Below are 16,775 nucleotides of genomic sequence, written 5' to 3'. Positions count from 1 at the left end.
TTGTTTTTAGTTTAGTTTAGTTTATATATATATATATATATATATATATATATATATATATATATATATATATATATATATGTGTGTGTGTGTGTGTGTGTGTGTGTGTGTGTGTGTATTTATTTATTTATTTATTTTCTGTTTTTCCCCATTGTTCTTGAGACATGCACATCTCTATTTATTTGAACTGTGGTGATTGTAAACTTGACTTATTAGTTCTGTCACCTACTAGACAACCAGAGCTCAAAGTAGTTAGATTTTTTTGCAAGTACAATTACATTTTATTATTATTATTATTATTATTATTATTATTATTATTATTATTTTATTATTATTATTTGTTTGTTTGTGTATTTATTTATTTATCTTTTTTTTTTTAAGACCTGACTTAACCTTGACTAAATTCCCGTGAATACCATCAGTAAGAATATCTCTGTCCGTGAGCCTCGTAAATCTCTCTCATTCATAAAAAAACTGGATGTTTTTGTAGTACACGCTTCTGTCCAGCAGGGGGCCGCGTTCTCTGCCCCATATCAACGCGTGCGCAGTGTCCTTTGTTTGACGCATGCGCACTCTCACTCCTCGGCCTGTAGTCTTTCAGGCGCTGGAAGGTTGTCCGCTGCTCTTCTCTTCCAACAACCCGATTTACGCCCGAAAAAACCCTGCGGAGCGACGCGTTTCGCACTTTATCCGCGTAAAGAAAAGCCCCCGCGACACGTAAGTACGCTTTTAGTCCTCAGAGTTACCTCAAAACGCCCGGATTGGAGCTTATTTTAACGCTGAAGTCGCGTTTTACCACTTAGCCTTTAGCTTAGCCTCCGAGCTAGCAGCATGACCGCTCTGTTTTACGCTCAGCTTTGATTTTCTGACCTTTTCGCTTATTTTTACGGTCTAATTTTTATTTTCCACACCTAAAGTAGCTGCCAACTTACACTGACGCGCATCGGAGTGTTTTTTGCGGATGAAATGAACGAAACGCCGGATCTGTTTTGAGCTAAAGGTGCTAAAGTTGCGGCTAAACCCATCGTCTCCCCGCTGAGTAACATTACATCAGGCGAAGAAGCGGCTGTTTATGTTGTTTATCGAGCAAAATCCGGCTAATTACGACATTTTCCAAACTAAATATTGTTCTGTCATCTTCACAAGAGCGTATTTAAGCTCAAGATTATTGCCAGATTCGTGTAAAAAATTTTAATAATAGTTAAAAAAAAAAAAAAAGAGAGAGACAATTGGAGCTGTGAGATGAAGCCCGGGTCCGTCCAACACACGGTGACACTGGTGTTTTGTTGATGCCGAACGTCAGAACAGAAAAATGTCCCGACTTTCAGAACAAACACACCTGCGTATGTACACGTTTTTTCTGTTTTAATGATTCTGGATGACGCGTGTTTTCTGAAATCTGTGAGAAGTGCGTGAATTTTTAGGCGTAAAGGAAAACAGGTTTAAATTGTCAGTTGACTTTTTAAAGATTTCAACTATTTCTGGAGGTTTTTTTTTTAATCGAGAGAATAATAAATAATTTGAACATCCAGCTGTGTGTCTGTCAGGATGAAACGAATGACAAGAATAAACTGTTTGATTATGGAAAAAAAAAAAAACATTACAATTGTTTTGGTCAATATTGAAATCAGGATTATTCAAACGATTTTTTAGTTACACGATGCATTTATTCAGCATTTCTCTCTCTAAAAACACTTTGCTATTGATAATTTGCGCAAAACTTGGAAAATTTAGAATAAATATCAGCTACAAATCTGAACCTTAGAGCAGTTTTGTGATGAATAAAATATAAAATTAGTAAAATATGCTTAATGAGATGTAGAAAAACATAAATGCATCCAAAATAAACTATATATCCAGCTGTTCCACAATCTCTATACTTAAAAATAAATATACTTATTTATGTTAAAAAATATCCCAAAATAAACTTTGTTCAATTTTGTTTCAACTCGATTATATGAGTTTGGAGATCATTTGACACACAAATCGAAATTGCGACCAAAATTTAATTGCACAGACTTACTCCTTCCTATTTATTTAGACTTTATTTATATTTTAAACTTAACTCAAAATGTTGGTATTTAGTTGGTAATGTTGGTATTTTAAATAACTATAACATAAATTTGTGGTATTTATCAGACATTAGGAGTTCGTTGAAATGTTGGATCATTGTCTTTTCTTCAACATTGTTTGGCTTTTGTAGTTTTTGTACCAATTGTATTTATCTGTTATTATAGTCTATGTAAATTTGTGAAATTATGCCCCACATTAGGGCTGGGGATCATTCAGAAGTGGCCGATACGACACATACCTCGATACAGTTCACATTTGATTTGATACGATTCAATAAAAAATCTAGTCTGTGATATCAAGTCTTTGTTAAACCACGTCTTGTGAAAAGTTCATATGAAACACAAATATTTAAATCATCAAAACAGTGAAAATATCAAATGTGTCGCATAAACGAGTTTCCTTCCACTAAACAAACAACAAAACTGCAGCTGTGTGACAAAATGGGCGTTTGTCTCATTTTAAATTCACCTTAGTTTATGTTAAACATTTTGATTTTGAAACGACATCTTTGCTTTAAAAAATTACCTGGAACCAACACTCACCTGGGGGAGGCACTTCCTGCTGGGCGGAGTTTAAAGGCAAACAGGTGTCATCAGTTAAGAGAGAGACTTCTGTGCAGGTTGTGTGGTGTTTTTTTTAATTTTATTTGAGTTACTTATTTTCAGTTTATTTGTACTTTTGTTGGGGTTAAATCCAGAAGTCTGTTTTAAAATAAATTTTGTCTGGGTAAACATGCTTTTTTTGTTGTCATCTGCCTCCTACTTTGGCCACTTTGGCCAGCTTCCCCTCAAACTGTAACAAAATCATTTATTAAGATTTATCTAAAAATACTCTTGGTGATATATCGATACAGCAGCCCATGATATCGATACTGTATCATCACATTAAATTATATGATATTTCAGTATTTTTGCACAGCCCTAGCCCACATGGTTTACATTTTTATAGTTCAGCATCTTTATTTTGTACTAAACTACAATTATTTAGATCTAAAAAAACAATCACCAGGGACGACAGGAGGAAATTAACTCTGACACTACAACCACAAAGCGTCTCTCCTGTTAAACGTTCATGTTTACTGTGCAAGTTTCATAAATAAAAATGGATAGATAATGGAATGACCTTTGCAAAGAACAAAATATTCTGTCTTTTTTTATAGAAATATATTGTTAATGCAGTGTGCCCTATTATTCATGTAATCACAATTTTAAAAATCCAATTTTTTTTTTTTTCTATAGTCATGCACATTAGGGGATTGCAAAAATATCAATGTATCGTATCGTTTAATGTGATGATACAGGATCGATATCATGGGCTGCTGTATCGATATATCACCAAGAGTACTTTTTTGGTATGTTTTAGTAAATTATTTTGTTACAGTTTTGTTGTTTGTTCAGAGGAAGGAAACTTTTTTTATGCGACACATTTGATATTTTCACTGTTTTGATTAAAATGTTTGTGTTTCATATGAACTTTGCACAAGAAGTGGTTTAACAAAGACTTTTAATATCACAGACATGACTTAGACTTTTTTGAAATTTTTTATTGAATCGTGTCGATTTCAAATATATCGTATTGAACAGAAAACTCACTGTATCGAGGTTTGTATCGTATCGGCAACTTCTTAATGATACCAGACCAAATACTCATTGATCTTTGTTTCACTCTGAGTTGAGTTCTACACATTTTTATTGCTCTTGCTGGAAAATCATGATGAATATTTGAATCTGTTTGGTCGAAATGTTAAACAACAGTGAAAAATCTTAAGTGAAATCCAGTTGAGAGAAAAGTTCAGACATCTTCCCTGTCCAAAAAAAGCACAAAGCTCCTCGTATTTTACAAACTAATTGACATTAAAACAGGCTGAAGTCCATCTGTCTGCGCCGCCACGTTTGTTTTGGTTCATTTGGGGCTTCGCCTTTGGCTTCTGCACAAACCCCAGTGCTGCTCTGTGATTGGTCCAAACGCTGAACCGTACAGCGGGAGTCTGTGAGTTCACAAACCGTCCGTCTTTCTGTGCAGTGGAGTTTATGCCTCTGTGCAGCCCCTTCGTAGAAACATAAACTCCACTCCTCTCCACTTGAGCAGGATCCCCCCTCGGCCAGTCCCTGTCAGACTGTCCCTGTCAGTCCCTGTCGGTGACTGATGCGACACCAGAGACGTGCTCTAGAGTTTCAGGTGGTCCTCGTCTCATTCAGAGCCGCGTAAAGCCCAGTGTAAAACAGTTTATAAATACGCTCGTGTTCAGGTATCGAGTGACGCTGCACAGAGGATTATCACACAGGAAGTGACACTGACACGGCCGAGAGGGACACGGGGCCCACGCCGCTGTGAGGGGGGAGAGAGAGACCCAGGCCGCCGTGAGGGGGGAGAGAGAGACCCAAGGGGGGAGAGAGAGACCCAGGCCGCCGTGAGGAAGGGGGAGAGAGACCCAGGCCGCCGTGAGGGGGGGGAGACCCAGGCCGCCGTGAGGGGGAGACACGTGAGGGGGGGGAGAGACCCAGGCGCCGTGAGGGGGAGAGAGGGATACAGGCCGCCGTGAGGGGGGAGAGGGAGACCCAGGCTGCTGTGAGGGGGGAGAGAGGGATACAGGTCTTGGTGACGGGGAGAGAGAGAGACCCAGGCCCTGTGAGGGGGAGAGAGGAACACAGGACCTGGGCTGTGAGGGGAGAGAGAGAGGGAGGCCGCTGTGAGAGAGGACCCAGGTCACCGTGAGGGGAGAGAGAGGAACCAGGCCGTGAGGGTGGAGAGAGAGAGGGACCCAGGTCACCGTGAGGGAGGAGAGAGGGGGACCCAGGCCCGTGAGGGGGAGAGAAGGATTCAGGCCGCCGTGAGGGGGGAGAGAGAGGGCCCAGGTCACCGTGAGGGGAGAGAGAGACACCCAGGCCGCTGTGAGGGGAGAGAGAGAGACACCCAGGCCGCTGTGGGGGGAGCGTGAGGGACTGAGTCAGGATGAACCTCCAGACTAAGTTTAGACAAAAATCATGTGATAATCTGTAAGCCTGGATTTGTAATTGGGTCGACATGACCTCTTCTACTTCCGTCCTCACACCTGCACGACTCTACAGCCCGTCTCACTCGCATTTGCGCTCACGGTTTCAACGAGGACCACGGACGGCGAGAAAAGATCTGCAAGCCCCGTCTCCGGCCGTCCCCACCCGCAGTGTCATCACTACATCCACAAACTAAAGGAGGAGTGAGCACCGCAGCAGGAGTCCACACCGGAGCCACACCGGAGCCACACCGGAGCCACCAGTCAATAGAAATCCCACGCCACTGGACGTCCTTTTCTGCCACAGCCATAGCTCTGCTGCGTCACATGTAAACAAACAGCACCACGTGACGATTAGTGCTGGGGATCATTAACAAGTTGCCAATATGATACACGCCTCGATACATAGGCCTCGATACTATACGAAAATAAAGGCTAAAAAATCATAGCTGTGATATTAAACGTCTTTGTTTAACCACTTCTTGTGCAAAGTTCATATAAATAAATACATATAAATATAAATGCATATAAATACAAACATTTAAATCATCAAAACAGTGAAAATGTCAAATGTGTCGCATACACGGTTTCCTTTCTCTAAACAAACAACAAAACTGTAGGTGTAAAAAAAAATAAGTAAAATATACAAAAAAAATACCTATGGCAATACATCGATACAGCAGCCCACGATACTGATACTGTATCATCACAGTAAATGATACGATATATTGATACTTCAGTATTTTTGCACATCTTTAGTGACGACACCAGCCGTGCAGGTGTGAGTCCGGCCGTAGAAAAGGTCACATCGACCTCATTACAAATCCTGGCCAACCGATTATCACATGATTTCTGTCTAATCTTAGTCTGCAGTTTCACTTTAAAAAAAATATTTATTTAAATTTAGAAAGAAACTCTGAGCAGATTCATGACTCAAGGGTCTGACTCGACACCAGCGTCATGCAGGAAAAGTACATCATAATTCTGTTTTTGTATAAAATTCAGTTATGTTAAGTATGTAAGTTACATTCAAAACGAAAAGCTACTTGTGCTCCTAACATTTTTTACTTTTTAACTTTAAAAAAAGTCAGCATAGAGCCCTGGCACTGGATGGCGTGAGGGAGAGAGTTACTGGTGCCACAGGGAAGACGTTGGACTTTCTGCCAGTTTTTATTTCATGTGGATAGGACCAGGAATTAGAGATGAACCATAAACCAGGTCAACAAATCTTCATCTGAGGATTCTGATCTGTCTCCAGCTCAGGTTCAACTTTAGAGACTCTACAGTGTTGTGTTCGGTCTTGTGAACTCAACTTGTTGTCTCGAGTCGAGTCAGTCCACTTCTATAAACGGCTCTATGGTTAAATCGTTTACCACAGTTCATCACTAACCCTCTTTCTTTCTCTTCTCTCTGTCACAGACTGTTGCAGATGTGTGGTCGGCCGAGCTCTTCGTCTCTACCTCCAGGTCTCCTCCGCCTCTGCGTCGCATGATCTCACCAGACCGCGGGCCCTCTGCCTCCCTCCCCTCCCCTCTCCACACCACCGCCGCCACCTCCACTGCTCATTTTAAACCCGCTCAAACCCCACCCACCCCCCTGCCTCCTCCCCTGGACACAGACACCTCCACCTTCGCCAGGGGAGGTGTTCGGACGCGACGCACGCCGTTCAGATCCTCACCTTTCTGAAGTTTCCTGGCCGTGTTCGCGTCCGGTTTTCGCGCCGGCGGAGGGATACGCATCGAAACTGGGGCGTGATTCGTGGGATGCGACGATGACGGAGGTGGTGGAGCCCCGGGCGGTGAACTCGGACTACGCTGTGTCACTCCTGGAGCAGCTGAAGTTCTTCTACGAGCAGAAGTTGCTCACAGATGTGGTCCTGCTGGTGGAGGACTCAGAGTTCCCCTGTCACAAGATGGTGCTGGCCACGTGCAGCTCCTACTTCAGGTGAGACTCTGGGAGCGGACGGAGGGAGGTCGTATCGAAGGGTAACAGACAGAAAAGGAAATTACTGTATTTTTTAGGGCTGTACATCATTAAGAAGCTACAGATACAATGAGTTTCCTTCCTCTGAACAAACAACAAAATTGTAGCTGTAACAAAATCATTTGGTAAAATAAACCAAAAAATACTCTTGGTGATATATCGATACAGCAGCCCACGATATCGATACTGTATCATCACATTAAACCGGTGTTTCCCAAACTTTTTTTCTGGGGACACACATTTTAAAAGTCACAAACCTTTGTGACCCAAGTCAATAGACATTATTTGTGAATCACAAAATAAAGTTGGATTTGAGCATTATTGAACATTAAGGAGGATATTTTATTGTTGACTGAGTGATCGTGGCTCTGAACTGTTAGTTTTACTCAAGTTTAAACAATGAAAAACAGTGAAGCAGCAATAAAAAAAATCCATAAGTCGACTATTTGGACATTAAATGTTTAACATTTCTTTTTCTTTTCAGCGTCAATTGAAGCAGCAATACTGGAACAAAATAGTCAAAGTAATGACAAAAAGATTAGAAATAATACAAAACATGTCTTAACATTTCTAATGAGACAGGTCCTGTGCGTTTTTGTAGCATGTTCCAGGAGGAGATTGCAACACACATGAGGCGCAGCACATGTCAGATCTCAATCTCATGTCAGAATTATATATCACAGACCGACATGCAGATCGTGACAAGGCGACCCAAAAAAATCTTTTACGAACTACCTGAGGGTCGCGACTCAGTCTTTAGAAATCAGTGCATTAAACGATATGATATATCGATATTTCTATATTTTTGCACACTCCTATAGGGTTCCCACGGTCATGGAAATCCTGGAAAAGTAAAGGAAATTAAAAATGTAATTTTCCAGGCCTGGAAAAGTCATGGAATTTCAGTATCTCTTTCACACAGCTCCAGTGTTCTGTTCAGTTCTCATGAGTCTGTTCTGATTATTTCTGAACGTCTGCGTCTTTTGTTTAAAAGAGACGACAATAAAAACACTGACAGGATTTTAAATGTTCAAAACTATAATCCCAAACCATAAGGTGAGTGGAAAGAGTTAACATTTCAGATTTATTTAAATCTGATCAGTTCTACACGTGTAGGTGCTGTAAAGTCATGGAAAATTCACTTTTCAGGTCATGGAAAAGTCATGGAAAAGTTTAGAAATTTTGTCAGTGAAAAAGAGTGGGAACCCTGCCTCTAGCATTTTTGTAGCATCTTCACGGCAAAAATCAGTTGACAGTTTTGAAAAACGATTAGAAATGTACTAAAATGGGCCTATAAATGAATGCAGGGGTGTCCAAACTATGGCCCAGGGACCAAATGTGGCCCTCTGAGCAATTTCTGTTGTCTTGCTGAAGTCGAGAAATAAGGTGATGTCACAGATTTAAAGGAACAGTGTCTAACTTTTTTCCTCACCTGAGGAAATGGAAAATTAAAACCATACTTCCCAACAATAGAGCTTTAATTCTGAATAAAAATGAATTCCGCTTTAAAAAGTCCACGTAAACACTTGATTCCTAATGAAAATAATTATTCTGAATTAAACTTAATTCTGAAGTAATTGGGTGTTTTATTCCAATTTTAAAGCCGAATTAATTTATCCCTCGATCATGTAAACATTTATTTTTCTTCCTTTCTCCACCCACACACGTTGAGCGGAATTAAATAAAGGCGATTTAACGTGTTTTCCGTGTAATCCTCAATTGAGAATTAGAGAATATTTTAATTTTGACCAATTCAGAATTGAGATTAGAGAATATTTTAATTTTGACCAATTCAGAATTGAGAGTCGGGTTTGAACACATTAATTTCTGTTTTTCAGTGCAAGAAAAACATCAAAAATGCATTTTAGTCTTGTTTATTTTGTCTAAAAAGTTACGTGGTAGAGCATTAATAATAAAAACTGCTCCACTGACTTTCTCTTTAAAACAGCAGAACAGATTAACGTTGATTTTATCGAATGTTTCTTTTTATTTTTAACAAAAGTGAAATTGCTCTTGTAGAACAGTATTTAATGATGTGATATTTTGGGTCTTTTGGGTAAAATGAGACAGACACACAAACCTGGTTCTTCTCATATAAAAGTCTTTAGCTGCTGCTTGTTCTTCTGATGTTATCTGCCCAAACGTTTGTTTCCTTATTTACAGTGTTTCATGTTTCACACTTAAGTTCTGAGCCGCTCCTGTTTCCATCAATAATTCAGCCTTTAATACAACAAGTGTCCCACATCCCCCACTTCAAACATTTAACGGTTTTATCTGCTCATTTCTGCTTCATTCTTTTAACTGTTTACCTCTGCGGAAAATATCGTCCGATTTGAAACTGCACGTCTGGAGGTACAAATACATTTTTGGACTTGGTAAAATTAAAGTGTTATGTGTTATGTGTGTGTAATTTGGAATTGGAAGTGATTCAGTTCAATTATGATTCTGTTATTTTCCTATCACATTCACTTTAAATTATAAACTAAATGTCATTTCCAAACTTTTTCCAATATTTTTTTGTACTCGTATAATTTCTTGGACCACTACTTTGTATTTTTGCTTGAGTAATATTATTTTGAAGTCACATTACCCTTACTTGAGTACAATTTTGATGGCTCTATCCTCTGATCTGTGGTAAAGGCTTTTTAACAGGTTTCTAACAACAAAATACAAGTGTTTTTTAGGGGTGTAACGATTCACAAAAATCACGGTTTGGTTGGAACAAAATGCTTAATCATTTGCATGTTTTATTTGTGTGCTTATGAAACCAAGAATTTGTTTTAACATCATACAAACGGGAAAATAAAATAAATGCAAAGTGCTGCTTGGTAAAACTAATAAGGAGGGGAGTGAAGGAGTGAGGACCAGGCTGCGACAACCGTAGTTTAGTGAGGATTCACGTGGTTCGGAGGGATGTAGTCAAGTCAGTGGGCAGTTGTTCTGAAGGCCGCCGCTCTAACTATAAAACGCTGCAGGAAACACTACACCGATCACAGACGAGTTCTCCGTGTAGCTGCACATGTAGTGGACGAATGTAAACTCAAACTCACAAACTGTGCGAACTCGCTCATGCACAGTCCTGCACCGAACCGAATGTCCCGTACAGAAACAGTTCATCACGAATACGCCCCTAATATTTACGTACATTCAAGTAAGAACATAAGACTGTGGAGCTCCGTCACAGCGTCACTGAAAGGCGTCAATTTAATTCAAGAGCAACACAAACAACCACAGAAAAAAGATGTCTGTATTAAACAGTACAGTAATATTACTTAAAAAGTCCTGGTAGAAATTTGAGTCATTCTGGGGAAGCTGACGAACCTACTGTATCTGAAACTTGAGTTCGCACATGCTCAGTACGGCCCCCGCGGTGAGAAATGAGGATACTGCATCTACAGGCCACAATATCCTGGACACTCTCAGGAAAGCTCAGTTAAAACCCAGATCCAGGAGACTAAAATCAGGATTCTACATGGACGCTCACATAACCAGGATACTGAATAAACCACACGCACTCATGGTTACGGCAGGGATCTTAACACACGTGTGGTTTATTACGACAGACAGTTAAACACATTTTGTATTTGTCTCTTTTGTTCCAGAGCGATGTTCATGAGCGGCCTGAGTGAGAGTAAACAGACTCACGTCCACCTGAGGAACGTGGACCCAGTGACTCTTCAGATCATCATCACGTACGCCTACACCGGGAACCTGGCCATAACCGACAGCACCGTGGAGCCGCTGTACGAGACCGCCTGCTTTCTACAGGTGAGACAGAGAGAGAGACGGGCTATACTAACACTAACCAGACTAAACCAGACTAACTTACACTTACACCGTGAACCTGGCCATAACAGACAGCACCGTGGAGCCTCTGAACGCATGATTACACCGATTGGCCGATCATGTTTGGCTCTGGTTTGAAACACGACTGAGGCAGCGGAGACCAGACTGATGTGCTCTGTATTAATTGAGAGATTGAAATAGAGAAAGAATTGGCTGTTAATAGTTTATTTCAGGTCCGTGTACCATTCATTCTTTTGAATCTTGGTGCCTGTTTTAGTTTTGATATTTTATTCCCTCTGGTTTATCTGAAGTTCTGCTGCTTAGCGCTGCGTGTGAATTCAGAGTCACCTGAACGAAGGAGAGTTTCTCTCTGTTTCCTGTTTCTCATCATGTAGTTCAACCATGACTTTTTAAGACACGAAAGTAAACACCTTGCTATAAAAGAAGACCACATGTTTGTCCACAAAATTGCAAATTGCTTATTCAGACTATAAGTCGCTCCGGAGTATAAGTCACACCAGCCATAGAAGAGAGAACAACAGACTGTTAACATCACATATTTCACAGTTCTTCAGATAAACTATAACATAAACAACAGAACAGAACAAGTTTAACAAACTCTCCATCTCACTCAATTCTTCATCCTCGGTGTCACTTCTGAACAACTCGACCTCCGGAGGTAAACGGAGCGCAGTTCCAGTTAGAATTATTCCGGCCTTTCTGAAGGCAGGATGGTTTCGGTGTCACTGAAGTCCAGACTTTGTCCATCCATCCAGTGACTTCAGAAAAGTTTCATGGTGCATCCTCCCGGTGTCACAAGTTTCTCTCTCACTCCAAACTTTTCTTTTTGCTGCTCGATTTCCGTTTTTCAGCTGCAGATTTCACGACTTGCAGTTTGTAAATCTGCAGAATCTGATTTTGTTTTCGGGGGCGTTTGTGTTCAGTCGTCTCAGTCTTTGTCTTTATAAGTTTAAAGTTTAAATGTTAAATTGTTCAGCGGTGCAGTGGTGCAGAAGTAACGGTGCGATCGACTGACATGATACAGACAGAACAGAGGCTCTTTCTGCAGGAGACATGCGCAGTAGAGCCAAGTGACAGTGGTGCAGGAGGAACAGGAGCAGCAGATCCTCACACACAAGACTAGAACCTCTAATATAGAAGTCACACCAGAAACACCCAAACCATGAAAAAAGTGCCACTTATAGTCTGAAAAATATGATATGTCCTTCTAGCAGCTGAACCTCAGGGGCAAATAAACCAGAGAGAATAAAACATCAAAATTAAAAAGGCACCGAGACAGTTTTTTGATTGGTTTTATTTGAAAGAAACTTTAAATTCAGTATTGGAAATGGAAGTCAAAATCAGTTTGTTTGTTTGACACTAAAACCAAATAATGAATTAATTTGTTTTCCCATTTTATTCTTTTTGAACAAACGGTACACGGACCATTTCATACGAATCTACGTTTGTAAATGTAACTTAGTCGCTGGTGTGTTCTGTTCCAGGTGGAGGACGTTCTGCTCCAGTGTCGCGATTACCTGGTGAAGAAAATCAACGCCGAGAACTGCGTGCGGATGCTGAGTTTCGGGGACCTCTTCAGCTGCAGCGAACTGAAACAGAGCGCCAAACGAATGGTCGAACACAAATTCCCCCTGGTTTACCGCCAAGACTCGTTTTTACAACTGTCCCACGAACTCCTCATCGACATCCTGAGCAGCGACAACCTCAACGTGGAGAAGGAGGAGACGGTTCGCGAGGCGGCCATGCTGTGGTTAGAGTACAACATGGACGCGCGGTCGCAGCACTTGTCGTCGGTTTTGAGTCAAATCCGCATCGACGCGTTGTCCGAGGTCACACAGAGAGCGTGGTTTCAAGGTTTACCGCCCAACGATAAATCCGTGGTGGTCCAAGGTTTGTACAAGTCGATGCCGAAGTTTTTCAAACCACGCCTGGGAATGACCAAAGAGGAAATGCTGATTTTCATGGAAGCTTTGTCCGAAACGCAAAGCGAAGCGATCGTCATGTCCAATCTGATCCCCACCACGGTCGTCTGCTACAGCCCGCAAGCAGAGAAGGTCTACAAGCTTTGCAACCCGCCTGGAAAACTACAGAAAGTCGGGACAGTAGTGACGCCGGATAACGACATTTTCATCGCCGGCGGTCAAATCCCGCTCAACAACTCCATCACGAATTACGGGAAAAGCGGGAAACTCCAAGCCGCTTTCCATTCGGTCAATAGCTTCTTCTGGTTCGACGCGCAGCAGAACGAATGGGCTCCCAAGACGCCGATGCTGTGCGCCAGAATAAAACCGTCGCTGGTGTACTGCGACGGCTGCATTTACGCGATCGGCGGCGACAACGTCAGCGGCGATCTGAACAAGCGGACCGTGGAGAGGTACGATTGCGAGAAAGACGACTGGACGATGGTGAGCCCGCTGCCCTTAGCGTGGAACTGGAGCACGTCCGTCGTCGCCAACGATTGCATCTACGTCATGACGCACGATTTGATGTACTGCTACTTCCCCAGAGCGGACACGTGGGTGGAGATGGCGATGAGGAAAACCAGCCGCTGTTTCGCCTCCGCCGCGGCTTTCGGCGACTTGATTTTCTACATCGGCGGGCTCCACGTCGTCAGCAACTCCGGTATCCGTTTGCCGACCAGCACCATTGACGGTTCGTCGGTCACCGTCGAGATCTACGACATCAACAAGAACGAGTGGAGGCTCGCCGCGAACATACCCGCGAAGCGCTACTCCGACCCGTGCGTCCGAGCTGTGGTTTTGCTAAATTCGCTTTGTATTTTCATGCGGGAGACTCACATGAACGAACGGGCGAAGTACGCGATCTACCAGTACGACGTGGAGCTGGACCGCTGGTTTCTACGGCAGCCCGTGTCCGAGCGCGTGCTGTGGGACTTGGGGAAGGACTTCCGTTGCGCGGTGGGAAAGCTGTACCCCTCGTGCTTGGCGGAATCGACCTGGAAACCGCCGACGTACCTGTTCTCACCGGACGGCGCCGAGGAGTTCGAAGTGGACGGGGAGTTGGTGTCTCTGCCTCAGTACAACTCGTAATTTCGCGTAAAAAAAAAACCAACAAAAAAACGACGGAAGATTTTTTTTGCTTCGGGGCGATATTTTTGGGACTTTTTCGGAAGCCAAACTAAACCAAGCAAGTTCGCGGTCCTTCCTTCGAGTATTTAGTGTCATCAGAACTGTTCAATCTGGACTTTTTGTGGTGGAGATGCACTTAAAAATGGTTGTATTGAAAAAAACTGTAAAAACTGAACCAAAACCTACGCCCGAAATGGAAAAAAAACAAACCCAAAATTCATCTGTAACTGTGGCTTCTCTCTTTAACTCATTCACCTGCTCTGCTCTTAAGACGTTGCATTAGTCTAGACGTAAATGGACCTATTTGAATGGTTTCCAATGCAAATAAACACGATATTGCTGCTGAAAATACGTTAGATTTTCAATAGATGTTTACGAAAAAAATCTAAATGTTTGAGCTTCTGTAGCATTTTAACATTTGACAGAAAACTGAAATACGAACTGCAAAAATAATCCAAGAATCCAACGCGTTTGTAGAGGTCAAAACTTCGGGGTTAGCAGCTTTTATTCTAAATATATGACGTAAAAATAAATAAAAATAAAACAAAATAGTTGAAGTGTTAAAAAGGGCCTGTACCAGATTTTTCTTCCGTGTATTTGCGCTAAACGTGCGTCGCCCCAGTACAAATATAACCTCGTGGGTCAGAATACGTCCGCTGTGTACTTGTACCGTCTGCATCTAAATTACGAAGCGTTTTTAATCGTCCGAGAAACGGGATGTGCGCCGTCAGCATGCTAGTCGTCGTCAGCAAACCTCCGCTTCGGTCTCCGAAAGTCGTGAAAAGCGCTTAAAATTTCATCGTGGTGAATATTTAAGATGTTCTGAACGCGTGAGGAAAGTGAGGAGGAACTGTTTTTCACGTTTTTTTTATGTTTTTTTTTTTTTAACACATTAAAAATCAGGTACAGCGCCTTTAATTACGGTCACTTGTCACGTTTACATGAGCTTTAATTCCAAATAAAAATAATGTAATTCTGCTTTAAAACGACCATGTAAACACTTAATTCCTAATGAAAATGATTGTTTCGGAATTCAACTTGATTCCGAAGTAAGTGGGTGGTTTATTTCGATTTTTAAAGCCGAATTAATTTATTCCTCGACGTAAACCAGGGGTGTCCAAACTTTTTTCATCAAGGGCCACAGATCTAAGGGCTGATATAGTGAATACCGTATTTTCCGCACTATTAGGCGCTCTGGATTTTAAGTCATTAAATGGTCTATTTTCGAACATTTTTCACAAATAAATCACACCGGACTTTAAACACAAACACAACAGTTAAATGGGTGAGTGGGACTTTGTTTGGCGTGTTCACGGTGACTCTGGGATTCGTTCAGTTGGGTCTAAAAGCGGCACATTGCACTCGCTTTTTTTTTTTTTCGGTTCGTTTCTCCGTTCCTTGTCGGTGTGGGTGTTTTTCTCTGCACTCTGGTCGTTTTATGTTGCGGTTGGAGGATTTTGAGTGCGTCCTATAGCGCGGAAAATACGGTAATTGAACTATGTGCATGTTTTAACACGTTAGAATGAGCCATCGTCTTTATTCGTGGTAAGATCCTTAAAACCGCACACTAAATATTAATTATTCGCTTTAACAAGGTAGATTTTCAAAAAACATTTTAATTGATGCAAGGTCGTTTGGGCCAATTCACCTGGAAGTCTGAGGGCCGAGAAAAATTCAGTTTGGACATGCCTGATGTAAACGTTTATTCTTTTTCAAAATAATTCCGGTCGTTCAGTTCGTGCTCGTTGGGTCGTCCTTCGATCCGGCTCCACCAGTCCCGTCTTCGGACTTTCCTCCACGTCTCTTTGGATTTATGAGCCACCGCTGCAGGAAAAGTTTGGGTCATGTTTGGAAGATAATTGTTCGTTCAGATTTTGAATTTTAAATACCGCTAAATTTTTCAGTTTGGAATTTTTAACTCTGAGAAAAAAAGTCTGAATTATTTTTATTCTGAATTTGAGTTGCTGAAATTTTAAGTGTACTTTTTCAACATTCAGAGTGTAAAATTTCACACAACAAAGATCCAAGAGGCAAAGCAGAAGAAGCGATCGATCCTGCGCGAGCGAGGAGTCCAGAGGCCGTTTCCTATTGGCCGCTCTCATTTGTGGGCGGGGCTTAAACTTGAGAAACCAAAGAGATAAGGTTTTGCTGAGGCGAATTCTGACCAATCAGATCGCTTCACTGCACCATTTCCTGCTTGTTACTACGTTAGATCGCATCATTTTGGATCGATTGCTTCTGAATTTATTTTTTTTAATTGCGAATTTTACGCTCTGAATTTTGACTGTTGAATTTGAGAAAATATTTGTGCTGAATATTTAAAAGGTGCCTTTTTAATTTTGAACACTTAAAATGTACACAGCAACTAAAATTCTGAATAAAAATAATTCAAGCATCTTTTTTCAGAGTTAAAAAATTCAACAGCATTTAAAACTCAAAATCTGATGAAATAAATTATTAAATAAATTATCTTCCATCATCGTGTTTGTGTTCATGGAGGAACGACAAACCGAGATAACGGAAAAGCCGGTAGCAGCTGGTAGAAGTTTGTGTGTTTGTGTTTTCTTCCGGTCGAGAACCCTTCGCCGAATTAAATAAAGACGATTTAACGTGTTATTTTAATTCAGAACAATTGATTCGGAATTAAAAACCATCATGTAAACGTGGTCGTTGAGCTTGTACTTTAAACCTGACAGTGTTGAGTTTCACATGGAGCTGTACGTTGCATTGGAGTCCATTCAAACCTGCCAACTAGAATCACTTTTGGTAGTTTCCGTGTCTCTTCGAACGGGGCCCGACCGAGACCCCGGACTTTCTCGGACCATCGGCCG

The 16,775-nt window shown here is 41.5% G+C and overlaps 1 protein-coding gene across 1 annotated transcript; it reads left to right on the top strand.

Moving 5' to 3' along the window:
• The first annotated feature begins 574 nt into the window (after window positions 1-574).
• Window positions 575-16,494, top strand: kbtbd2 (kelch repeat and BTB (POZ) domain containing 2). The gene is made up of 4 exons (XM_020927591.2): window positions 575-717; window positions 6,485-7,009; window positions 10,651-10,816; window positions 12,340-16,494. Exons 2-4 carry the CDS (start codon window positions 6,837-6,839, stop codon window positions 13,903-13,905), a joined length of 1,905 nt encoding a protein of 634 aa, XP_020783250.1. The 5' UTR covers window positions 575-717; window positions 6,485-6,836; the 3' UTR covers window positions 13,906-16,494.
• Window positions 16,495-16,775: the final 281 nt, after the last annotated feature.

This window comes from Boleophthalmus pectinirostris, unplaced genomic scaffold (genome assembly GCF_026225935.1).
Source record: "Boleophthalmus pectinirostris isolate CB_2022bp ecotype Guang Dong unplaced genomic scaffold, ASM2622593v1 HiC_scaffold_15, whole genome shotgun sequence".
Classification (NCBI taxonomy): domain Eukaryota; kingdom Metazoa; phylum Chordata; class Actinopteri; order Gobiiformes; family Gobiidae; genus Boleophthalmus; species Boleophthalmus pectinirostris.
This window is presented reverse-complemented; position numbering and strand designations above follow the sequence as displayed.